At 47.8% G+C, this 26146-nt stretch overlaps 2 protein-coding genes across 2 annotated transcripts; both read right to left on the reverse strand.

The window, feature by feature from the left end:
* Nucleotides 1-665: 665 nt before the first annotated feature.
* Nucleotides 666-5807, reverse strand: LOC144737550 (vacuolar protein sorting-associated protein 29-like). The gene is made up of 5 exons (XM_078620299.1): nt 5699-5807; nt 4245-4436; nt 3411-3524; nt 2587-2708; nt 666-1558 (listed from the first exon to the last, which is right to left on the reverse strand). Exons 1-5 carry the CDS (start codon nt 5699-5701, stop codon nt 1441-1443), a joined length of 549 nt encoding a protein of 182 aa, XP_078476425.1. The 5' UTR covers nt 5702-5807; the 3' UTR covers nt 666-1440.
* Nucleotides 5808-11613: 5806 nt separating this feature from the next.
* On the reverse strand, nt 11614-25853 carry LOC144737556 (uncharacterized). Its single transcript, XM_078620309.1, has 5 exons — nt 25548-25853; nt 18468-19148; nt 17289-17351; nt 15854-15916; nt 11614-14471 (listed from the first exon to the last, which is right to left on the reverse strand). Exons 2-5 carry the CDS (start codon nt 19120-19122, stop codon nt 13909-13911), a joined length of 1344 nt encoding a protein of 447 aa, XP_078476435.1. The 5' UTR covers nt 19123-19148; nt 25548-25853; the 3' UTR covers nt 11614-13908.
* Between the last annotated feature and the right edge of the window lie 293 nt (nt 25854-26146).

Consider the following 26146-nt stretch of genomic DNA (forward strand, 5'->3'; position numbering starts at 1 on the left):
CTCACGCCGGCTTGTGCCCACCCTCAGTCGGACATATTTGCGGAATACACCACGCCGCCGTTGACCCTGGCCATTGACCGAGCAACCCAACGTTCCTATCAGCTCCCTCCGCAAGAATGTGTTTTCCAGTCGATTAGCACGGTTGGCTACGTACGGTGCGAAGGAAGTCCGCCTGGTATGAAGGAGGTCGTGGGTTCGATCTCGGTCCTGACGATGCCTTCTGTATATTTGGAGTTTGTGGTGTCTCCCTCTCCCCATGGTTGCGTGGATTTTTCTCCGGGTCGTCAGGTTTTTCTCTCCACATTTATAAACGTGCGTTTAATAGTATCTGGCTACTATGAATTTCCACACAAGCCACTGCGTTGAGCCATCATTTGTGGCCAGGTGGCTTGTGAAAATGAGCTATACAGCTCAGTGGACCTTACCTCGTAAAATAAAAAGTTTTAAAAGTTGAATTTCATTTCATTCCTTGCACCAGAACCCATACCAACCACACTACTATGCCAACCCACAGCCTGCCCCAGTGATTGAACCTAGGGAATCTAACTAGGTTCTGACTCAGCGTACTTACATGGCCATTATGAACCCCCTATGAGAGAGACCAGGTCCACGGTTTAAATTCACCCCACTTAGGAGGCATTAAGAAAAACACAGTGAAACAAGAGTTGGCGTGTAGATGAAATGTGGCACTTTAATTTAAATTTTCACGTCGGAATGTGTAAAGGCGACATTTCACAGATGCATCACTCGCCAAAATCCATCTGTGCAGATGCTGCAGCTGCCTGCTGAGGTGATGTATTTGCGATGGTCGCGTTTGTGGGAGGTGGTGATGTTTACGATTGCGTAGCGGTTTGGTGGTGGCGTTGGTGACGATGTTTGTGGTAGTGGTGGTATTTGTAATGGCGTGATATAGTTGAAGGTAGTGGTGCAGTGGATGGTGGTGGTGATTTAGGTGATGGTGCTGGCGATGCAAATAACGGTGGTAAAGACGCAGTTGCCAGTAGTGTTGGTGATGCTGCTTCTCGTCCTGCTGTTAATATTAATAGAACTACTCGTATCACGCACGTAGTAATAGTATTCATGGCTCTCACGTATGTCCAAGTATTAAATGAGTGGCAGTAGTAGTAGTACTCGTTGTATGATGCGAGTAGTAGTGGATGTATTTCATGTGCAGTTGTACTGGTTGTTCTTGGGTCATGTCTTATTTTATCACACTAAATTATCATTGTGTTGTCTAATTGTATCTATTAGTCGTGTTTGTGTTGCGTTGGTTCTGGTGGTGGTGGTAGTAGTGCTGTGTTAGTAGTAGCAGCAATGCTGTGTTAGTACGAGTAGTAGCATTTGTGTTGTGGTCAATGAGTAGCAGTGAGTTAGTAGCAGTGAATTAGTAGCAGTGGTGATGGTGCAGGAGGTGGTAGTGCTGGGAGTGGGGAGGCCACGTCATGCCTTCTTGTACTCGATTCTCTCAACTTTGACGTCATCTCCCAACAGCTGATAAACATACGTGACCACGGTGGACGCCTGAATGTCCATGAGCACGAACGATGGCACCACATTACTGCGGAGACGTGGAGATAAACACGCGATCGTTAAAATCCCACATTACTCGGGACAGAGAGCGAGATGCACACAGACAAGCCCGTGCGTTAGCAAGGACAAACAAAGACACGTGGAAATGCGGGGCGATATACGCTACTGCCAGATGCACTTCACCAGGGGAAACACGAATAGCGCGTTCCCATGGACACTTTGTAATAGGCTCGGCCTAGATTTGGCAGCCCTTACCAGGGTATCCTACATCTCCTCCATATCTCCTAATATAACTCAATGGCCTGTCTCTTGTCCCCATGTATTAGCCTGGTTGGCTACGTACGGTGTAAAAGAAGTTCAACATACATACATGTGTAATAACAGCCACAGAGGGTTCACGTGGGGATTGGCTTGCCGGTCCTGCTTGTAGCCAATAAGGGTTGAGATAGGGACCATGGCCCATGCGTCATCATGACAGGCTATCAGGGGGATGGCTTAGCCATTCGGGGCCCCAGCTAATGGGGAGCCGGATGAGGGGCGTGGTCCCGGGATTGACAGGGAACCATCGAGAATGGTCGGAGCTGTCCATGGATGATTGGCTGGGGGAACCACGTGACGAAGGTGTTAAGAGCGAGGGGAGGAGAACGATCGTGAGCAGACTGGAGCAGGAAGAGAGCAGGGTCACGCGCGGACGGGGCCGGGGGTTGCCACGTGCGCGGCGGGGACTTAGTGGGTGGTCTGTCCTCTCTCCGTTGTCTGCCAGCAACGGAGAGTGAGTGAGCAAGGTGTATCGTGAAGTGAAAATAAAAAGGACCGATTCCGAAGCCGTCTCCTGAAGGATTATTACACATGTATGTCCACCATCACCCATGTCTCCCCTTTTCTCCATGTTTCTCCCATGTCTCCCCATATGTACCCCGTCACCCAAATCTCATGTGTCCCCATGTCTCTCCATGTTTCTCCACGTTTGACCCCCATGTCTCCCGTCAATTGTGTCTTGCATTCCTCCATTTCTCCCCCCATGTCGCCCACCGTGTGCCCCCAATTATAGCACACCTGTCCAGCGGGCTGTACGCTCCCGTGGCCGAGCCGGGGTTGATGTAGAACCTCCCCTCGCTCTCAAACGCCTCGAAACGGTGCGTGTGTCCCGTGATGATGATGTCAGCAGCCAGCTCCCTCTGTTGCCAAGCCACGCAAAGGCAGACACACATACACACGTGGCCACACACAGACACACAAATACACACAAGAAAACACAGGAAAACACACACAGACCCATACAGAGAGACAAAGACCCCCTGTATAGCCTCGAAGGACTTTTGGGGCAAGTGCCGTTAGTGAGCACCTATGAAGGCTGGCACCGCACGCAAGGAGGTGGGGGGTTATCAGCACCATACCCAGTAGGATCGACTCAGCCTCATTTGAGGCTAAGTCGATCTTGTAGAGGCCCGGGACTGGTTCAGATAATCATCCCTGGTATTGGCCATGAGCGGGATTCGAAGGTCACACCACGATGCTATTGCTCCCCACGTGTATGTCTATACATCTGTGTGCATCCATGTACGTGCAAGTGTATGTTAGTATGCACTTACATGTATGCCTTTGAGGGTGCGTGTGCAACGGGTACCACGCTGCACTACAAACCCAGCAGCCCGAGTTAGATTCCTGCTCACAGCCAATACCAGTGACGATTATCTGAACCGGTCCCAGGCCTCCCCTAGCTCGACTGAGCCTCAAATGAGTCCCTGGTGCGACATCGTGCTGGTCACCCACCCCCTCGTGTGCCATGCCTGCCTTCATAGGTGCTCGTTAACAGCACTTGTCCCAACAGTCCGTTACGGCTACATAGGGAATATTTGTCTGTGTGTATGTGCAGGCACCTGTAGCAGGGCCAGTGCTGCTGCATCTCCCCATGGCACAAGCTGGTGTCCATGAGAGAGGCCGATGCGGAACTGCCCAACCGTCACCACCTTCTGCTCTGGCCACGACCCCACCTACACGAGAAAACGCACGGGGACACACACAAAGAAATGTGGACATTAAGCAGATATATGGGGACCTGAATTTAAAACTTGATTTGGAGCTTTCGTGACTGCAGGAATTACTCTTTGGCTCTTTCGGTAAAGTCACGTAATTTATTATCTTTCGACATGAATTTAGATGCATGGACAAGCGGGGGCCACATGGGGGTATGCACAGACACGTGGAGAAACACAGGGACACAAGAGATCCACAGCGTTACACGGAGGATTTGTGGAAACAGAAGGAAGCAAGGGGACACAGGGAGACATGCACAGACAATGCAACATGCACCAGGACACAAGGAAATATACACAGGGAAACACAAAGACAAACACAGGGACAGATATAGGCACAAACGGGAAGATAAGTGGCATAAGAGAGACATGCAAGGGCACGACCATTGTCTTCTTGTGTCCGTGTCCTCAATGCTCTTATCTCTGTGCCTCTGTGTACCAGTGTGTCTGTGCCCCAATGTCACCGTGCCCCTGTATACCTGTGCCCCAATATCCTCAGCTACTCTGGTCTTTGTGTCCCTCCATGTTCTCATTCACCCCATTCTGTGTACTTGTGTCCTCAAGCACCAAACTCTTAATTCACACGTGTGAATTGTGGGACACATCTCTCGTGTTTCACATCCCCAACGTCCCCGCGGTGCCCCAGTGTGTTGCCATGTCTGCTAGCCCGTCTGTCACCTGGTCAAGGTCTCCCCGCACCACGTGCACATCAGCAGCGAGAGTCTTCAGGTAGTCGAGCGACTCCTTGCTGCACAGGTTCCCCGTGCACAGGATGTGCTGGATTTTGCCCGGGACCAGCAGCTTCTTGAACTTGGCCGGCAGAGCTGAGCTGCGGTGTGGGATGTGGAGATCTCCTAGCACCAACACCAACTGTGAACGTCGACAGCGTCATTTTCATTTCAGTCTTCCTCCCTTCCCCCCCAAGTTGTATTCCCAATGACCCTTTCATTGTCACATCAAGAGATGAGTTATCCATCCGGTATCTCTAGCGGGGTCAGCGCAACCGCTTTGCTAGAGAACGGCCCGTGGAAGCGGATATTGGCGAGGCCTCTCAAGAAAAAGTCAAGTGATAATGGTAATTTCAACTCGTAATGTGCCACACACTCATGTCAAAAGATAGAACGAGGGTAATGCTCATCAATTTTTTATTTTACCAGGTTAGGCCCACTGAGCTAAACATATATAGGTCTTTTTAAGAAGCGACCTGGCCACGAATAATGGCTCAACCAAGTGGCTAATCACGTGGAAATGTATAGCAACCAAACACTCTAAAGGCACGATGTTGATTCTAAATGGAGGGCAAAACCAGAGGACCCGGAGAAAAACCCACGCGATCACGGGGAGAGAGACACCGCAAACTCCAAATATACAGCAGCAGGCGTGGAACCCATGACCTCATGTGTACCAGGCGAGGGAGTTAACATCTCCTAACCAACGTGGTGCTCAAACCGGTGTGTGCAATTCTCCAGAGCTCACAGGTTCACATAAACCCTCCACTGGTGTTAACCATGAGCAGCAATTGAACTCGGGTGGCCGGCTTCTTAGCGCAGTGCGCTAACCACTGCGCCACCGCTCCCCACACACTGGTCACATGCCTCAACTCGTGACCCAACACACATCACCAGTAACCATCGTTAACATCATCGCCATCACCGTAAATACCATCAGCACTTCCATCAACACCGACCACCATCACTTCGATCATCACCACCACCATCATCATCAAGAATGTCATCAGTCACCAACGTTAACATCACCACCAACGTCATCATCATCATAAACATCACTTCCACTATCATTTCTTCCATCACCACCATCATCAAAATCATCACTCCCAGACGCGAGGGGATGTCTCGGCAATCACAGTTTTTGAGTCATCACCACAATCACCATCACCAACATCACCAACCACCATCATCATCATCACCACCACCACGATCACGAGACCCTTAACCCCATCAGCCCATAGCCCCCCCTAACGCTGCGTTTCCCTCTACCCCAACAGGGCCGGTCCAGCGAAACCTCACCCCACGCCACCGCCCGCCAACCCAACAAACACCCCGCACTCCGGAGAGCCCCATGGGTCCCCTGTGGCCCCCCTCAATACCCCCAGAGCCCCCCAAAAATGTCACCATCGCGACGGCGGAAGAAGGAGCGGCGCGAGACGGCGGTGGCAGCAACGACGCGGGCGATTGGGCAAAGACGGTCAAGGCGGGGCCGGCAAGGGTGTGGGCGGAGCCTCTCTGGGATGGGCGTGGTCAGCTTATGAGTATTTGCATTAGGTGGGCGGAGCTTGTCTGGGATGGGCGTGGTCAGCATAGGATGTATTTGCACCAGGTGGGCGGAGCCTGTCCGGGATGGGCGTGGTCAGCATAGGATGTATTTGCACCAGGTGGGCGGAGCCTGTCCGGATGGGCGTGGTCAGCGTCGAATAGCTTTGCACGGGGTGGGGTGGACAGTTTCGGACCCGGGTTGGGCGGGGCCTGTCTAGTGGGCGGGGCTTGTCTAGGGTGGGCGGGGCTTGTCCGTAGAAGTGGGGGGGGCAGTGTCAATGGCGTGCAGTTTACAACGACAACAAAACACACATTCGTTAATCTCATAATAGTTTATTTTTTCAGTTTCATTTATCTCCATATATATAAAAAGCAAAGTTGTGAATATGTGTGTCTGTTCAAAATGTTTAGCATACTTCCCGACATGCAACAAACTGCAAATTTGCCATGTGGGTACTTTCCAGACTGTACACCATGCAGAAATTATAAAATACACTGTTTTCCCATAGTTTGCAATGTAAATTAGTGAATGGGACATTTCCATTAATTCACTAGTATACAGCTGGCCACAGCTCTTTCTTAAAGGGGTTGGTCTGTCTAATAGAGGTTCACAATGGCCATGTCAGGGTCCAAATTTGAAAAAATACCCGCAAATTACTCAACTAGGATCTACACAGCAATCATCGCCTCCTGCGAAAACTTGGCAGGACCCTACCTCAAAAATCGTCATGAGAATCAGAGGCCTCCCTGCGTAGACAAGCTGAACAACACATTCCTGCGGAGGGAGCTGGTAGGAACGTTGGGTTGCTCGGTCAATGGCCAGGGTCAACGGCGGCGTGGTGTATTCCGCAAATATGCCCGACTGTGAGGGCGGGCACAAGCCGGCGTGAGTAGGTTAAACGTTGAATTTTATAAGGGCACCACGGGGTGACCAGCCCCTCCCCACCCAGCCCCACCCCTCCCACCCCCACTCAGCCCCACCCTCCCCACCCAGCCCCTCCCCACCCACCCCTCTCCACCCAGCCCCACCCCTCCCATTTTTTGATGCACGACGGACGGACACAATAATCCCCTGTGGGCTGGTGTAACCAGGAGGTTCCTACCAGTATAAGGTGTCTCCAATGAGTGTGGCTTAGTGGTTCATAATGGCCATGTCAGGTTATAAGGATCATGTCTTATATTGGGTGTCATTATTTATACTGTCAATCCACTGCTGGATGAGGGGCTTCCTCACACTCTGTGGAAAGACCACATCAGTGGATGGGTGAATATGGAGATCATTGACGTGGGAGCATCGTGTAGTACAAGTTTGCAGCATTGCCCTCTGCTTCCACAACTTAACACAGCTCCACCGTGCACAGATGAGTGCCCAACATACAGGCCCAGGGTTATCGACAACGGCTGCAAGGACGGGTGCTGTACGATCCAATTCGAGGTTTAAAACGGACATGACTTTCTGAAAGGGGGTGTGCGTCTCTCTTATAGGGGGCTCATATAATAGCCACGTCAAGCCACTCCACTGGCACCCCCCTTAAGAGTCTGAGTTTCATCTCTTTCAGAGGGTATCCATTGCTGTGCAATGGCACCACTGATAACATCCCTGATGCACCCACTCTCAGATGTTCGGTGCACCGACATGGTCTTATGAACCTTCTGAGACATTCTAGATTTGAAGTTTTCGTGACTGCAAGGATCCATACTCTAGGTTCTTTCTGTAAAGTCACGTAGGTAAAGAAAATAATCAATACAAATAAAATAAATTTTTCGGAGACACTTCGTCTTGTTTTTCGATGCTCATCTTTTTCCCCAATTTTTATTCCGACTGTGCGATCAGCAGTCGTGAAACTAAGAATCCATGAACAAATCTTCTGAACAATGCACCACTCCACGTTAGGGAAAGGTACGTGGATGAGGATATTGCATAACTACAGTACAGGCTGTCCCCAGTTTACGAAGGTCTGCTTTACAAGATCCTCATTTATGACGTTTATATCATGGCTGGAGCTTTTATTATTCTCAAGTGTTTGTGTATTTTTACCTATTGAACCATATTGAATATGGCTGATAAAAAGGAAACACACATCGGCTATTCTAGATTTGAAGCTTTCGTGACTGCAAGGATTCATACTTGAAATAATAATAGAAATAAAATAATAAATCACGACCGTCACAGCTAAATTTACTGTATCACTTGATGCAGCATCACTTGATGCAGTAATTTTAGCTATGACAGTCCCACCTGATGACGGAGACTTGTGCTGCCTCCGAAACGTCGTGATTTATTATTTTATTTCTATTATTATTTCCATTATTTTTATTATTTATTTTTACCTACATGACTTTACCGAAAAAACCTAAGAGTATGAATCCTTGCAGTAACGAAAGCTTCAAATCTAGAAGTATAACATTGCATCTATGGGAAAATACATACGTACGAGTGTTGATCCAAAAAGTACCGGGACGCCAGATTTGACACCAAATTACTTTTCCTGTTCCCTACATTGAAACGCACCCTAAAAGGAAGATATTTTAAAACTTGCCAACCATCATCCAAAACGCAACTCGGGGACCTGAAAGCCATCCTGAGATAAGAGTACCAGAGATGCCTCGACAAATGGCAGGACCACTGGAATTACTGCGTTCGATCAGACTACTTTGAAGGAGATACATTAGATTAGGCATTGTCTGAATAAAATAGTAACCGGTATTTTTTTTTATCACGTACGGATTTTGAACTTCTTTCGCGTCGTACGTAACCACCTGTGCTAATCGACTGGAAAGTAGCAGTGTGTGTGTGAACCTGGGGCAGCTGCCAGCTATGGCTGCAAGTTTTGTCGTACGTGTTATGTATATCGTTTATTGTAAAACTTTGAATCACACTTCTTATGATTACTTTTGTTACATTGTTTTCATAGCTTTATTTTGGTGATTCGAAAAGATGTGGTCAATCTAAATTGTCTCATGGTTTTTGTTGTTGACTTGCACCACATTGGGACTTTTGCACACAGCGTTTTAATACGTTTTTTTTGGGAATATTTGCTGGTTTATTCCAGGATGTTTCTGTTGCGCGTCGTCGCTTTAAGATGTTGTGTTCATATTTTGTTTGTTGCGGTTTGTTGTGTATATGCCCCCCTTTTTAATATTTAAAATTAAATTTTTTTAAAGAATTATTCTGCCAACATAGAAAATATCATTTTTTTTAATAGACGCGGCAACGTGGGAACGAACACGCCCCCACACTCCCACAGAGGCCCCCACACACTAACACAGATGTGCGCACACCTCATTTCAAAGGAAAGAGGGCATGAAAGAAGGGTAATCAAGATCATAAAAACTCCCCGAATTTCACACAGGAGGAACAAGGGAGGGGGGAATGGCAGGCAGAGGGTCGAAATGACACCCTCTCGTAAAAAAAACCTTGCAGGGCCGGGCACCGCGGAGGAAGAGATGGTTATGTTTTTAACAAAGAAACAGCATTGACGACAAAAAGCACACACGGGTCTTTGAACCATGTTAGATGCACAAGTAAACTTAGCCATGAAGATTAAGCAAACAGTATCCATCCTCACTCCAATTGGAAAGCAGACTACAGTCTGCACCAAAATCGCGACTCATCATTGTTAATTAAATACTGACATTATTTACCTTTAAAGAATTTCTACACGGCCGGGCCGAAGCATCGAAGAACAATTATGGCATCTATTTCGCTCCAAAACAAAATTCCTAGCCGGGATAGCAGATTAAATAATCACAAGAAGTCAAATAATAAGTACGGAATTAAAGTGAATATCCAAGGAGCTAACGGCGAATAAGGCTCTCAAAATTAACCAAACACAACGACCCAGGGGAAGCAGCAACACGACCGTCTGTGTCTTTCCGAGAGGATCTCCACACGCAGGCACAAAAGCAAGGAAATGAGACCAATAAAACTCCCGGGCAATGGCTCAAAGGAAATTAACACGCTCTGGGAAATAAATAAATAAGCGCATGCGCCGGGTGCTTCCACCGTGGAAACAACCGTCTTTGTCTTCCCACAACACGGACAGCAAAAATTGCACACGCAAGGAATAACATCTCCATGAGAGATCGGGTCACGATGAAACATCGGGAACACGGTTTCAGCATAACTGGGGCATAATGGAATAAGTCGCATTTCAACTTCCAAACCAAAACAACTTAAGCTGCGCGAGACAAAAGATATGATCCCCGAGCGAGGGCGGAAATAATTAAGCTCGCTTAACGCGTAGGTTGTCGCGACAAATATTATTCAGTAACAAAAACATGGATTCGAATATCTCTTTTATATATATAGAACTCGACGCGAATCATCGGTCTGGCTAATGGATATCTTCGTTGGTGCCGTCACGAGCCCCCCCCCTTCCAGAACGACACACAGCTGTGTCTTCAAAGCGCCACCGCGCCGTCAGCTACCGAGAGCGCGCCACCGCGCCGTCAGCTACAAGAGCGCGCCACCGCGCCGTCAGCTACCGAGAGCGCGACACCGCGCCGTCAGCTACAAAGAACGCGCCACCGCGCCGTCAGCTACCGAGGGCCGCCAAGCGCCGCCAAGCGCCGCCGCTCACCTCCCTGCGGAGAAAGTCGCGGCTGCAACCCGCACGGGCGAGAGGAATCTGCGAACCAGGGTCGTATCACCTCCCCCACTCACAACCTCCAGGAAGCACATACACACACACGCACACACCTACTTCCCGCGGGGCATGCAAGAATTTATCCAAGAAACAATCCACCTCTCTCACAATGGGACCAACCCTAGACAATCATCAGAAGACTAATTATAAAGTTTGAACACCAGCTGGCCGTAAGGAATCGTGGCCCTCTGAGTAATTAAGAATCCGTCGGTTATAAGAGGGTGAAGTTTTTTTTTCTTGCCTTTTTTTTTGTTTCTCTTATCGCATAAACGACCAATAGATTCGTCGATGCAAACTAAAACCCTCGAAATCCTCATTGCGAATCGACCGTGCACAAAGAGAGAAAATCTTGTCAAACCAGTTTTCTTTGTCTTAGAGTCTCGCGGAAGAATTAATTAAAACCGAGCCGAATTCGCTCTCCCGCAACACGCCTCACCCACCATTGCCTCCAACCTTCCGTTAAAAGGATTTCACACTTGCCGATGAATCTATTGACATATACTTTCGCCTCTTGGGTATAATAAGTGATTTTTATTACCGCAAAATGAAGTGTCATGCTTGGTTTCAAACTCGGCCAGTCGCCGATTGTGATCGATACCAAAACGAACTAATGAGATGCCTGGTTGTTAGGAGGGGTTTTAGTCATTCAGTTCGTTAAATGCATAAGAGTTTTGAGTTGTTCTCGCAAATGCATAAGTGTTTATTCATTCATTTTAGTCAATGCTTAATCTCGTAATTGCATAAGAATTTTAGTTATCCATATTAGTCGAATGCACAATATCGAAAATGCATAAGAGTTTTGAGTTATTCAATTTAGTAAATGCATAAGTGTTTATTCATTCATTTTAGTCAATGCTTAATCTCGTAATTGCATAAGAATTTTAGTTATTCATATTAATCGAACGCATGATATCGCAAATGCATAAGAGTTTGGTTATTCATGAATTATTGACGCATGTTCGACCTGCATGATAGAATGTCACATGCTTGTTAGAATAAAATTGCTTAACACCAACTGTTCGAGTGCTTCTTTCCAAGTCCATGCAAAACCATCTTATTCTTGATAACTGTATCCTGTGATGAGATATGAAAATGGAGACCTAAATATCATAACACACACTAGGATAATCGGTAAACGTTTAATCATTGATCATCGTGTTATCCTGATTGACATAACTCTGGATAAACGAAGCTGAGCCTAATTACCACAACTGCTCACATTAACATCATCGCAAGCATCCGCATAAATTACTACGATTATCTCCGCGATTATCATAATTTATGCATACAATTACTCACACCATCATAATTTATGCATATCATTACACGCATTATCATAATTTATGCATGTTAATACACACATTAACATAATTAATGCGATTTGCGCATTTTTCGGAAAATTATTAATTTTCATTATTTTCATCAAATTTCATAACTCCAAGACATACAACAGGTTGCACCCGACTTAAGAGCCGCATGGCTCACAGGGCTATACCAAATAAATGAAATTTGAAACAGTTGAAAGCGGACTTCAGTTAAACCATAGTATGCATACTGCTGGCTTTACAATTGTGCAGAGGTAAGGTGTCCCATTGTTTAACTACCGTACAGTAAAACCTTGGATTGCGAGCATAATTCGTTCCGGAAACGTGTTTGTAATCCAAAGCACTCGTATATCAAAGCACTCGTACATCAGTTGTGATCACGTGACGCTCGGCAGACAAAGCGTATGCACGTACTACTCGTATTGCAAGACCTCGCTCGTTTATCAAATTTATATTTATTTAACATTTTGCTCGTCTTGCAAAACACTCGCAGACCAAGTTACCCGCAATCCAAGATTTTACTGTACTTTGTGCTAAACACGAAAAGCAAAGAAATTAGTTTTCAAAATAGCATCCGATTTACAACGGGTTTCCAGGAATGCATTGTCGTAAAAGCGGGAACGGCTTGTATTTACTCCAAAAATCTCTTCAAGTGACCTCTCATCCACATCAGGGGGCAGCACTTTCCCATCGGCTTCATGTACAGAGAAAAATATTCACCACGTGACAGTCAATATTTTTATTTCTCGAAGCCAGAAAATTGGCAAAAGAAGTGATGAAGCAAAATTATCATAATGGCTTTTTTATGCAAGTCACAGGAAGCTCAGGTGTGAGAACACCCAGGGTCCATGTGGTGTCCTCAATACCCTTGCCCTCCATTTAATTATCAAATTGTCAACCAGGATGTCTTCAGGTATATACTGCATTGATTCTTAAACTTCTCTAACTTAAAAAAACAAAGAAAGGTTTGGTCAGGAACATATCTTTCATTGCATTTTTATTTCAGTCTAAGTTTCAGACTTGGTGAATTGTATTCTTCATCAAATTATATTCGAACAAAAAAGTGTTGCTGGCTGGATGCACGGCTGCCTGGCTGGATTCCTGGCGCATAGGCAAATGCTCGTGCGTGGGCGATGACGTCACCCACATCCCCACAGCGTTGAGCCAGGTTGTGCCAAGTTCTTGCGTGCTGACCTCACGCCCCCCCCCCCACCCTACAGGATATCATCACTCGGCACGTTAGGCGTTCATTTCCACACAGGTGCCTGTGACCAAATACTTTGTAGTGAGCGACTTCCGAGCACTGATGTTGGCCGTCAGTGGGAATCGAACTCGGGTCGTCGCTCTCTACATAAGCACACACACAAAGGCGTACACACATGCACAGCTCCCTCCCATCTCACACCATAGCCCCCGGTCCTCTCTACAAAACTCCATCCCCTCTCCCCACATCTTTCCTCCTCCCTCCCCCTATCCAGATGTAGAGATGTAAATAGAGTCTCTATGGCGTGTACGCCATCTAGGTTCACCAGCAGGTAACTGCATCTGTCTCGTACCTCTCTCTGGCACCGGCGGAGGTGTGGCAGGGAAGCGGGCCCTCGAGGGCATGGTCCCGTTGAAGGGAGAGAGAGAGGGCACGTGAACGGCACGGGGTAGCAAGGGGGCCTGAAAAGGGGGCTTTAGGGACACGTGACGCTGGCTCCGGTTCCTTCGGGAGAGATCGATAAGAGGGATGGGGCAAAGCGATTGTGGCTGTCTCTAGGAGTTGATGTCTCTTCGCTCTTAGATTGTACTTTCAGGCTCTGTGGGTCAGGAAGAAGTTGCCATCCTGACCCGGTTACGTAGTGACCCGGTTAGGGTCGAGTTAACCCGTTGTAACGTGAGAGTAGTAGCCCTGTTGGGGCCGTAAAACAAACGTGGTGCCTTTCAGAATAAAGTGTGTGTCTCCGTGGAACCCACTACACAGAAAACCCTCCTCTCCTCTCCCACAAATCTCTGCTCTGCCTTTCCTCTCTTCTCTCTTCCCTCCAACATTCCTCTCTCGTCGACCCATCCCCATCTACCCCAGCACCCACTTCCCCAGCCAATACGTCAGTCATGTTTTCGCCACCCCAGGGCAGCGCCCGCTGTGGTAGCGCAGCCCTGCCATCTGCCGATAGCCACGCCCGCAAGCGCAGCAGCGGAAAAGCTTCTCGCCGCACTGGTGCCTCATCATGTGCTGCGTGGCTACCAACAGCGACTGGAATGTGCGTCCGCACACCGTGCAGTGGTGCCGCTGAAGCCCCTGCCGCTTTTGCCGCTGCTGCTTTTGCCGCTGCCAATGGTGCTGCGACAGCAGGTGCCCCATTAGCAAGTGGACCGATGTGAAGTGCCTCAGGCACAGCGGGCACTTGTGAGGAGGGGCTTTCGCACAGGGTCGGGCAGTAGTGACACCACCAGTGCCACTGCCTTGCGTGTCGCTGACTGTTGCCTCGCCAATAAGGTCATTGGCGCTACCCACCACCATCTTCGTTTTCCGCTTCCTGAGACTGCTGTGGTCGGAGGAGGCGGTGGCAGTGATGGTGAAGAAATCGGGGTAGTCCACGGCCTCCAGGGAGCTAAGTTGCGCTAGGCCGCCACGCCCCCTCGACCGGGAGATGGGCAAACAGTTGGAGGGACCTGTGGAGAAAAATGGGGGGGAATAAGAAAGGGGATGGGTAGTGGTGCGTCGGCATGCTGAATTTCATTTACTCGTCGATTCTTGTTCAAGATACATGCACCAAAATGTAACGTGAGAATCAATGAATTATGATTCTCAATCAAATATTTACGATTATTGAATATTTGTGTGATAGACGAGGGTGAAGAACACATTTCTTGCAGAGGGCCGAATAGGACTTTCAGATATGTAATGGTTGGCCACACATTAACAAATGTGTTACCGTTCAATTACAAGACGAGAACACACATTCCTATGGAGGGAGCTGGTAGAAAAGTTGGGTTGCTCGGTCAATGGCCAGGGTCAACGGCGGCGTGGTGTATTCCGCAAATATGCCCGACTGTGAGGGCGGGCACAAGCTGGCGTGAGTAGGTTAAATGTTGAGTTTTATAAGGGCACCACGGGGTGACCAGCCCCTCCCCAACCAGCCCCACCCCCCACCCAGCCCCACCCCCCCACCCAGCCCCTCCCCACCCTCCCCACCCAGCCCCTCCCCACCCTCCCCACCCAGCCCCTCCCCACCCTCCCCACCCAACCCCTCCCCACCCAACCCCTCCCCACCCTCCCATCCCCACCCAGCACTTCCCTCCCCACCCAGCTCCTCCCTGCACGATGGACACAATAATCCCCTGTGGGCTGGTGTAACCAGGAGGTTCCTACCAGTATAACAGAGTATGAAGAGACCTTTGCAGTGACAGATGTGAGCGAGTGTGCTAAAATAAAATAAAACAAGTGTTGCTGTTGCCAGCTCAAAAATATTCCCCTCTAGTACCCGATTAGTGCAGCCAAGATCTTTGCAATGATGGGTAAATATCATATTCTTATTGTTCGGTTCTTTCGGTAAAGTCACGTAGGTAGAAAAATAGTAATAAAGTGAAATTAAAAAACCACGACGTTTCGACCGCAACACAAGCGGTCGTCATCAGGAAAAGGGGGTTAGCCTCTAAAGGCAAACTGTTTATAAAGGTTTAAAATGGCCGTAGTCCAAGTGTCAGCAGCATGGGCGGGGCAGCTAATGTTAATATGAGTGATAGGCAACGGCGGCATTGGTGGTGGGTTTCCACCAATTAAAGGGCTGCCAGGTAAAGGTTTAACATTGGCGTAGCTCAGGTGTGGCAGCATCGGCGGGGCAGATAATGCTAATGTAAGTGATGGTAGTAGTGACTTTAAGAACCAAAGACTATGAATTCCTGCAGTCATTAAAGTTTTAAGGGTGAATATCATTTGGAGGCCATGTCAAAGTGGTAGGCCTCGTGTGATCGTGGTGAAATGAAGTAGACTACGACTTTAGCCCGAAACAATGCCACTGCATGGACTCAAGTGTTAGCTGCAGTTATCTTACCTTGTTGGACATCTACAGGTTCCAGCTCAATTGGGTGTTCATCTCCTATTGGAATGAGTGTATCTGCAGTAGACACAAACACACAGATAAATAGAAGGTTTACCTCTTCAGCCTTATAAATTGTAGGAGTAAGTGCTATTAGCAAGCTCCTATTAAGGTCATTAAAGAGCATAATCGAATAGTGTGGTTAACACTATTCCAGGCCACCTTTACCTCCCCAGTAGTGATGGGCAAACACTGCACCAGGTACTCGTATAAGTTTGAAATGACCAAGGAAGGCCCAGAAAACATTTAAATACCACACACTACTGATGCACATTGTTGGGAATTGAACCCAGGCCACCGGCATTGTAGTGGTGTGTGTGGAAACCGCTGTATCACGACTCCACACACAAGCAGACGCACAGAGACCCCTCAAATTACATCAACTTTTGGGCAAGTAGGAACAGCACTCGAGAAGATGGCGTGGCCACTATCACCACCACCACCAAATCCAGACAAGTCCATCACCAGGGCGCTTGTGCCGGGCTATGTGCACTTTAAGGCCACGTGAAGTGTCGAAGGTTTGCTGGCAGGTCACAGGACAGATCCAGGTGTCATGGGTTGACTGACTGAGATGACTGGCAGATGCATCACCTGTGCTCCCCACTGTGCCAACTTGCTCCATTTGAGCTGCCCGGCGCTCCGCTCATTGTTATAAGCGTCACTCCTGTGCCCTCCACAGAGGCCGATCTTGACACCGCTGGTACCAGACATCAGCAAGGCCACTCAGCTCCATATCCTCTTAACACTAATTAGTCCATCTCTTTTCTAGCCCGTGCCGCGCCCATTTAGCCCACTTTATCCGGCCAAAAAAAAAAGTTGTTTGGGCATGCGGTGGCTGGGAAAGTGGGCTACATGATGCAGCCAATGGAGCCTTCCCTGCTGGAGTAGCTCTTCGATGGGACTGTGTGCAGATCTTCTCAATGATGGATGAATATAATTTTGTAGGCCATGTAAAAGTGGTAGGCCTCATGTGATCGTGGTGAAATAAAGTAGGAGGTCAGAATGTTCAGATGGGCCATTGGTTCTCCACTCCCATCGTAGATAATACGAGATTGAATTTGGGAGGCAAAAACGATTGGGGTGATATTATCTCATATGCACCAACTGTCATCATGGTCCAGTAACATCGGCCCGATTACAAAAAATCTCTTCACGCTCAAACAGTGAAGCGCATCTCTTCGCGGCATCCATTTTATAGACCCCACAGGCACGATTAAAATCAGGATGAATTTGGCACAACGAGGATATGAACTCGCAAACTCCTGGCAGCAAGTCAAATGTTCTGGCCACAGCAATGCTGGAAGACTACGACTGTAGCCCAAAACAATGCCATCGCATGGACTTGTATTAGCTGCAGTTAACTTACCTTGTCTAGCTGCAGTTATCTTACCTTGTTGTACATCTACATGTTCCAGCTTGATTGAGTGTTCACCTTGCATTATAATGGGTCTATCTGTCGTGACACAAACACACACATAAATACAGAAGACATAATTTTACGTAAAGTTAAAATGTGGGAATTTACATTTAATTTGGCTAACTTCCAGCTCTGAAAAATCGTGCGATGAACATTCTCTCTCTTGCAGGGTGTGGTGGGAAAGTGCCCTACCATAGTGTCAAATAAATGGTCACTTCAAGGGATCTCAGCAGTGCTAAGTTATTAAAAATGTGCCAAACAGACTGAAGCACGGTCCAAAGATATATCCCAATGGATTCGATCATCTCACACCATTACCCAGATAGTGGAACTGGAATAATATTGAAACAAAAAAAAAACACACATCTCACCATTGGAACCTCATTTGCCAGTAACAAAATATGATAATTGGTTTTTTTACCCTTTAATCTGGCAAGAAAACTGGCACCTTTTTTACAAGGAGTCATGTTTGCATTGACCACAATACCTGCGGTCGGAATGCAAAAAAAAAACACAACTCTGATAATGTATGCACTGTCCTTGAAATTGATTGGTCCACACCCGAGACAGCTTTCTTTAGAGGCTAGTCTCACATGGTGTTGGACCAGATGACGCCAAAAGAGGCACAACTCAAAGACAATGCACCATCAGAGTATGAGAGCTCGGGGTAAGCATTTACATCATTGGAACCTTATTTGCCAGTAACAACATATGATAATTTGTTTTTTACCCTTTTATCTAGACTAGGCTCTAAAGAAAGCTGTCTCGGGTGTGGACCAATCAATTTAAAGGACAGTGCATACATTATCAGAGTTATGTTTTTGTTTACATTCCGACTGCAGGTATTGTGGTCAATGCAAACATGACTCCTTGTAAAAAAAGGTGTCAGTTTTGTTGCTAGATAAAAGGGTAAAAAAAACAATTATCAAACACACATCTACCAGTGCAGCAGCAGCCTATCATTGGCCAACCACAAACACAAAGGAGACATCACAGTAATACATTCTGCTACTCCTGGCGCAGTTATCTGACTTGACCACCTGAATGTGAAATTATAGTTGTTGCTCTGCATCTACATCAGCCATACGAAAGAAAATTGGCCAACCTTAACTCTACCTTGCAAAGGAAAGTGGACCAACGAACTTAACTCACCGTGGAACGAGACCGTCAACAAGTTCTCGCCAGGCATGTCACTCACGGCCGTGCGGTTCGCGTGCTCGCTGTCCCGAGTTGGCGAACTCTGTGAAGACCCAGCCTCCCCCAATAATCCACTTGAACGTCCACCATCTCCACCACGTCCAACACCACCACCGACATCGCCTCCTGCCTCGGCACCAGCATCACCAGCATCATCACGAGCGGCGCCTACATCCACCTGGTGCAGCCTCTGCATCGTGAGCGACAGTTCGCGACTCAACCCGTTGACCATCTTTGCGAATATGTCCTTCAGTTCATCGTTAAAACCACGACGACTACAAAGGCCACCACCAGCCTCGGCCTGCAGCAGCCGCGTTGGTGCCCCCGACGCGTCCAGGCAGTCCAGCTCCACCACGAACCGCCGCAGCATGGCGTAGAAGCCGAAGGGCAGGCGGTCGCGCGCCGCGGCCAGCAGCTCGTCACGCACGAGGCCGTCCCTGACGCAGGCGCGCAGGACCTCGTAGTCCCGGATGCCCAGCTCCGTGTCCATGGCCCGGGCCACCTCCTCGTTCACGCCCTGCGCCTCCAGCCACGCCGAGAAGTCCCCAGTGGGGTCCAGGGTGATGGAGGTAATGGCTGGGGTTGGGCCGGTTGCCACCGCGCACGCCATTGCCTTTTCACGGTTCCTACGGGAAACTGAACGGCAACATTTTCAAAAAAATTTTAAGAGCTTTTTACGTGATGAGGGTGGTAGTCATTTTCGGAACTTTTACTGGTAGGAACCTCCTGGTTACACCAGCCCACAGGGGATTATTGTGTCCGTCGTGCAGGGAAGGGCTCGGTGGGGAGGGTGGGGAGGGGCTGGTCACCCCGTGGTGCCCTTATAAAACTCAACGTTTAACCTACTCACGCCGGTTTGTGCCCGCCCTCACAGCCGGGCATATTTGCGGAATACACCACGCCGCCGTTGACCCTGGCCATTGACCGAGCAACCCAACGTTCCTACCAGCTCCCTCCGCGGGAATGTGTTTCAAAAGTGACCTGGCCACCAATGATAGCCCAACACAGCGGCTTATCGTGTGGGATATTTATAGCAGCCGTGGACATTCATTGCGAGTCAAATAATACTCTTAAAACGCGTGACGTTGATTCTAAACCGGAGGACCAGGAGCAAAATCCACGCGACCACGGGGGGGGGGGGGGACACCGCAGACTCCAATTATACAGCAGCAGGCATCGTATAGGTGTAATGTTGAACTTCTTTCGCACTTTAACACGTAGGCTTTCGCGACCAATATCATTCATAACAAAGGTTTTTGGGTGAGATCGCGTTATTTATAAATGTGTCGTAACCCTCCACCACCCGACACGGCCAAACAGTAAAAAAATGTGTCACGTTTTTCAAAGGACAAAATAATTCACTTCTTTAGCCCACCGGTGTGTTGAAGAGAGCATCAACAGCATTTTAAAATAAAAATTTAAAATAAATTTAAAATAAATTTTAAAATAAAATGTTAAAATACATTTTTAAATATTTTTTTTAAATACATTTAAAATACAATTTTAAAATACAATCTAAAAATAAATTTAAAAATAAATTTAAAATAAAAATTTTAAATACAATTTTAAAATAAGATTTTCAAATAAAAATTTTAAATACAATTTTAAAATAAGATATTCAAATAAAAATTTAAAATGCTGTTGATTCTCTCTTCAACACACTGGTGGACTAAAGTAGTGAACTATTTTGTCAACGCAACACTTTTTAAATCCTTTATATTAAGTTCACTTGCTTGCTTGCGCGCTTACGACCGTGCAAATCTTTCGGTCGTTTTTTAACCCACTTCCCGTGATCCAATCGAGCTGACATTTTGCACACAGACTCGTTGTGCGTGACAATTTATTTTCGTGAAAGAAATATTTCCAAAATTTTCCACTTTTTATGAAAAATAAAATGTCATTAAATCCTTTATATTAAGTTAACTTGCTTGCGCGCTTACGACCGTGCAAATCTTTCGGTCGTTTTTTAACCCACTTCCCGTGATCCAATCGAGCTGACATTTGCACACAGACTCGTTGTGCGTGACAATTTATTTTCGTGAAAAATGTTTTCCAAAATTTTCCACTTTTTAGGAAAAAAAACAATTTAATATTTTATTTAAAATACCAATGTGATAAAAATGAAACTCTTACTCAAGAAAAACAGAAATGAAAAATAAAATAAAACCGATGCCACGCATATAAAGGATTTATAGTGAAAAACTTTGTTTTTACGGGTTAATTTTTTACTGTTTGGCCGTGTCGGGTGGTGGAGGGTTACGACACATTTATACTGGTAGGAACGAAGTGGACCAGACCACCAATAGATTATATCGTCCGTCCGTCCGTCCGTGTATCAACATCGCCCCCTACTGCAAACACTTGGCATGACCCTGCCCGACAAGATGGCCGCCCGCTCCCCCTGCGATCTGTGAATTAAACAAGATGGCCGTCGCTTCCGGCGCCTCACGGCGAAACTTTTTGATCGACTGACTATGGGCGAACTCATTTATTCTGGTCGGTGAACAGTGGCGGGGAGGGGTGGAGGAGGAATTGATGATAAAAACAAACTTGCACCATCGTTACAGCTGCCGCGACGAGAGATGTTGGAGGAGAAGCGGCGACCGCTGCCTTGCAGGTGAGAGGTGCGTGTGTGTGTGTGCGCGTGTGTGCGCGTGCGTGTGTGCGTGTGTGTGTGCGTGTGTATGCGCGTGTGTGTGCGTGTCTGTGTGTGCGTGTGTGCGTGCGTGTGTGTATATGTGTGACTGTGTGCATGTGTGTGCGTGCGTGTGTGCGTGTCCGGCCCACTCGAGCGGCGTGATGAATGGGCGCTATTGGGCTTCGGATCGTTATTCACGGCGAACTGGAAGCGTAGCAACACAACTTCATTACGTGTGCGTGCATGTGTGTGTACGTGTGTGTGTGTGTGCGGTGTGTGTGCGTGTGTGTGTGCGTGTGTACGTGTATGTGCGTGTGTGCGCGTATGTGCGTGTGTGTGTGCGCGTGTGTGTGCGGTCGATATCCCTGTACCGGTATTAGTATTATTCCTACCAGCCCACCCCGCAGGGTCCTGTTACTGGTAGGAACGAAGTGGACCAGACCACCAATAGATTATATCGTCCGTCCGTCCGTCCGTGTATCAACATCGCCCCCTACTGCAAACACTTGGCATGACCCTGTCCGACAAGATGGCCGCCCGCTCCCCCTGCGATCTGTGAATTAAACAAGATGGCCGTCGCTTCCGGCGCCTCACGGCGAAACTTTTTGATCGACTGACTATGGGCGAACTCATTTATTCTGGTGGGTGAACAGTGGCGGGGAGGGGTGGAGGAGGAATTGATGATAAAAACAAACTTGCACCATCGTTACAGCTGCCGCGACGAGAGATGTGGGAGGAGAAGCGGCGACCGCTGCCTTGCAGGTGAGAGGTGCGTGTGTGTGCGCGTGTGTGCGCGTGCGTGTGCGTATGTGTGTGTGTGTGTGCGTGTGTATGCGCGTGTGTGTGTGTGTGCGTGTGTTTGCGTGCGTGTGTGTGCGTGTGTATGCGCGTGTGTGCGTGTGTGTATATGTGTGACTGTGTGCGTGTGTGCGTGCGTGTGTGCGTGTCCGGCCCACTCGAGCGGCGTGATGAATGGGCGCTATTGGGCTTCGGATCGTTATTCACGGCGAACTGGAAGCGTAGCAACACAACTTCATTACGTGTGCGTGTGCGTGCATATGTGTACGTGTGTGTGTGTGTGCGTGCGGTGTGTGTGCGTGTGTGCGTGTGTACGTGTATGTGCGTGTGTGCGCGTATGTGCGTGTGTGTGTGCGCGTGTGTGTGCGGTCGATATCCCTGTACCGGTATTAGTATTATTCCTACCAGCCCACCCCGCAGGGTCCTGTTACTGGTAGGAACGAAGTGGACCAGACCACCAATAGATTAATGTGTCCGTCCGTCCGCGTTTGTCCGTCCGTCCGTCCGCGTTTGTCCGTCCGTCCGTGTATCAACATCGCCCCCTACTGCAAACACTTGGCATGACCCTGTCCGACAAGATGGCCGCCCGCTCCCCCTGCGATCTGTGAATTAAACAAGATGGCCGTCGCTTCCGGCGCATCACGGCAAAACTTTAAACTTCGCTTCAAAATTACTTTACTGAAACGCAGCACGTTTATTTAAAAACTTACTTTACTGAAACGCAGCACGTTTTTTTAACACAGAGACAAGAAACATTTATTAACACAGAGACGAGATACATTTAATCGCCTTATTTGTGCACGAAAAGTACGGCGCGAGGCCTAGTGCGGCAGGCTTCGCGAGGCCTAGTGCGGGAGGCTTATTAACACAGAGATGAAACGCAGCACGTTTATTGTTGTTTCGATTTAAAGCTTCCGTGACTGCAGGGATTCATCTTCTTGGTTCTTTCGGTAAAGTCACGTAGAAGGGAAGTAATAAAATAATAAATATGCTAAATTCCTCTTGATATGCACATTCTTTTGTTAAGGCTCTCTTCTTCTTCCACCTCCAACTCAGCTTATATATAAGCTCCTAGCTTGGCAGCGTCTCATTCTTCACCTGAAGACGGCTGCTTGCGTTGTAGCCGAAACGTCGTGAGAATTGTTTTATTATGTTTTATTTTTATTATTTTATTACTTCCCTTCTACGTGACTTTACCGAAAGAACCAAGAAGATTTATTGTTGTTGTTGTGCATATTGGCAGTGGTGCCTGACTCGGCTGAATCTGCAGCCCGGCAGCGGCAGAGCAGAGGCAGCGAGAGGCCTCGTCGCTGCTGCTATTCACTCGCTTATAGTTCTACCGTGTTCACTACATCTCTGTCGTGTTCACTACATCTGCTGTGTTCACTACATCTCTGCCGTGTTCACTATCATCTCTACATCTCTGTCGTGTTCACTATCATCTCTACATCTCTGTCGTGTTCACTACATCTCTGTCGTGCTCACTATCATCTCTACATCTCTGTCGTGTTCACTATATCTCTGTTGTGTTCACTATCATCTCTACATCTCTGTCGTGTTCACTACATCTCTGCCGTGTTCACCACATCTCTGCCGTGTTCACCACATCTCTGCCGTGTTCACCACATCTCTGCCGTGTTCACTACATCTCTGCCGTGTTCACTACATCTGCTGTGTTCACAACATCTCTGCCGTGTTCACAATCATCTCTACATCTCTGTCGTGTTCACTATATCTCTGTCGTGTTCACTATCATCTCTACATCTCTGTCGTGTTCACTACATCTCTGTCGTGTTCACTATCATCTCTACATCTCTGTCGTGTTCACTATATCTCTGTCGTGTTCACTATCATCTCTACATCTCTGTGGTGTTCACTACATCTCTGCCGTGTTCACCACATCTCTGCCATGTTCACCACATCTCTGCCGTGTTCACTACATCTGCTGTGTTCACTACATCTCTACCGTGTTCACTATCATCTCTACATCTCTGTCGTGTTCACTATATCTCTGTCGTGTTCACTATCATCTCTACATCTCTGTCGTGTTCACCACATCTCTGCCGTGTTCACCACATCTCTGCCGTGTGCTGCAATCTTTGATTATTTAGCTGCTGGCTGCATGTTTGGTGGCGATGCTACCGTTATAGCAGCACCAACTGCGGTTGGTTCTGGGTCCATGGAAACGACGCTTTTCACTGCGAGTTTGTAAAGGGTTCCAGCAGCAAATGCGGTCTCTGTTTCAGCAAGCATCTTTTCAACGTGGGCGTCCAGACAACCATTGGGGTCTTCAAAGTCGTGGTTGTTTTCGGTATCCATGTCGTGCGCGCGAATAAAAACTCGAAGTGCCAAACTGCTCAATGTAGTACTGTTATATGAATATGCCAAACGCCCGTTTATTCAACTCTATGTAGACGACATAAAATGCACCAAGGTGCCTTCATTCCCTCTATTTTATTTCACCTTTATACTAGTAAATGCATTCGAGTTTCCCCATCTAAGGTCAATTAATCTCAGATGTGATCGTTTGGAAATGAAAGACTACGAGTCTTTAAATCTCACAGCGTTTCTTGTCAAAACAAACACTTTTAATTAACGTTACACTAGAATACAGTATTTTTTTCTTTAACTCCTCTATACCCGGTCGATATCCCTGTACCGGTACTAAGTATTATTCCTACCAGCCCACCCCGCAGGGTCCTGTTAAATAACGCGATCTGACCCAAAAAACCTATATTCTTTCGCACTGTACGTAGACAAAAGACAACAAAACTAATCCCAACTATACAGCAAGGCGGTCAGGGTCGTAAATCTCGGCGACTATGAACTCATTGGGCCCCATCTTCTTGGTTCTTTCGGTAAAGTCACGTAGAAGGGAAGTAATAAAATAATAAAAATAAAACATAATAAAACAATTCTCACGACGTTTCGGCTACAACGCAAGCAGCCGTCTTCAGGTGAAGAATGAGACACTGCCAAGCTAGGAGCTTATATATAAGCTGAGTTGGAGGTGGAAGAAGAAGAGAGCCTTAACAAAAGAATGTGCATATCAAGAGGAATTTAGCATATTCATGGGAAATGCGTAGGAGGTGGGCGGGGGGGTTTCAAAGTCATATTATGCCCATGCATTATGCAGGATCAGCAGCACCAAAGGGAGGGGGGGGGGGTAGCATTAACAAAGGGAGGGCATGTTAATAGTATGTAGAAGCAATGAAACATGTGAATGGGAAAACGGTGGCAGGAGATCCGCAGCGGAGCAAATAATGCATTCCCTGTGGAGAACACATTGGGCCCCTTCATGCAGTCTTTAAAATGCAATAAAATACATCGCCTGAACAAGACTGTTGGAGCAAGTTCTGTTAGCGAATAGCAACCTATGAAGGCCGTCACACGAAGGGGGGGGGTGTGGGTCGCCAGCACCACACCCGGCCGCCTTTGTCTCTCTAGTTTTTATTTTTTTACACATCGCACCAGCTAATCGTTTGAGGCCGAGTCAACCTGGGGGAGACCGGTTCGAATCATCACTGTGCGTTGGCCGTGAGCGGGAATCTCAACCTCGTGTAGGTGGGGTTCGTGGCTGAGGGTTATCACACACGCACCTTGATTTGGCGTTCGTTCGACAACCGCTGCCTCGTTTGGGATGTCGGAGTCGATTGTCGGAGAGTAGTAAGGGAAGAATGGAGGGGGAGGGAGCGAGAGAGAGAGAGCGGGCGGCAAAAGGAAGAGCAGAGCGAGAAAGGGAACAAAAAAAACCAGTGTGGAGTAAGAGGAAGAGGTTGAAGGGGGAGCAAGCGGCAGGTCTCGCGCGAGCCGATTCGGAGTCGGGCGGCTTGCCGAAGTTGGCGGCCGTTTCGCCGCGGTCAAGATTCGCGTCGTCGGCTGCAGTTCGCTGCTCGGGTCCGCCACAGCCGTCTTTGTTCCCTGGGTCGTCCCGTAAATGACGTCACGCGATTCTAAAGTATTTTTGAACCCTCTCCCCCCCCCCGTCGTCATCGTTACACGGCGTCACAAAAAAGTCAGACCCCTCCCCCCCCCCTTCAAAGATGACGTCACAAAGCTCTGCAACCCCCCAAATAAAACATGCTTCAAATCGCTTTAAACTATTGTCATTGTAGTGCGTATTTAATGTGGCGCTGCATTCTGATGTCGGAGAAAACATTTATTAAAAAGTCAATTTAATTAAGTAGAACGTGCTGTC

Source organism: Lampetra planeri, chromosome 3 (assembly GCF_965212315.1).
Source record: "Lampetra planeri chromosome 3, kcLamPlan1.2.h2, whole genome shotgun sequence".
Taxonomy (NCBI): Eukaryota; Metazoa; Chordata; class Hyperoartia; order Petromyzontiformes; family Petromyzontidae; genus Lampetra; species Lampetra planeri.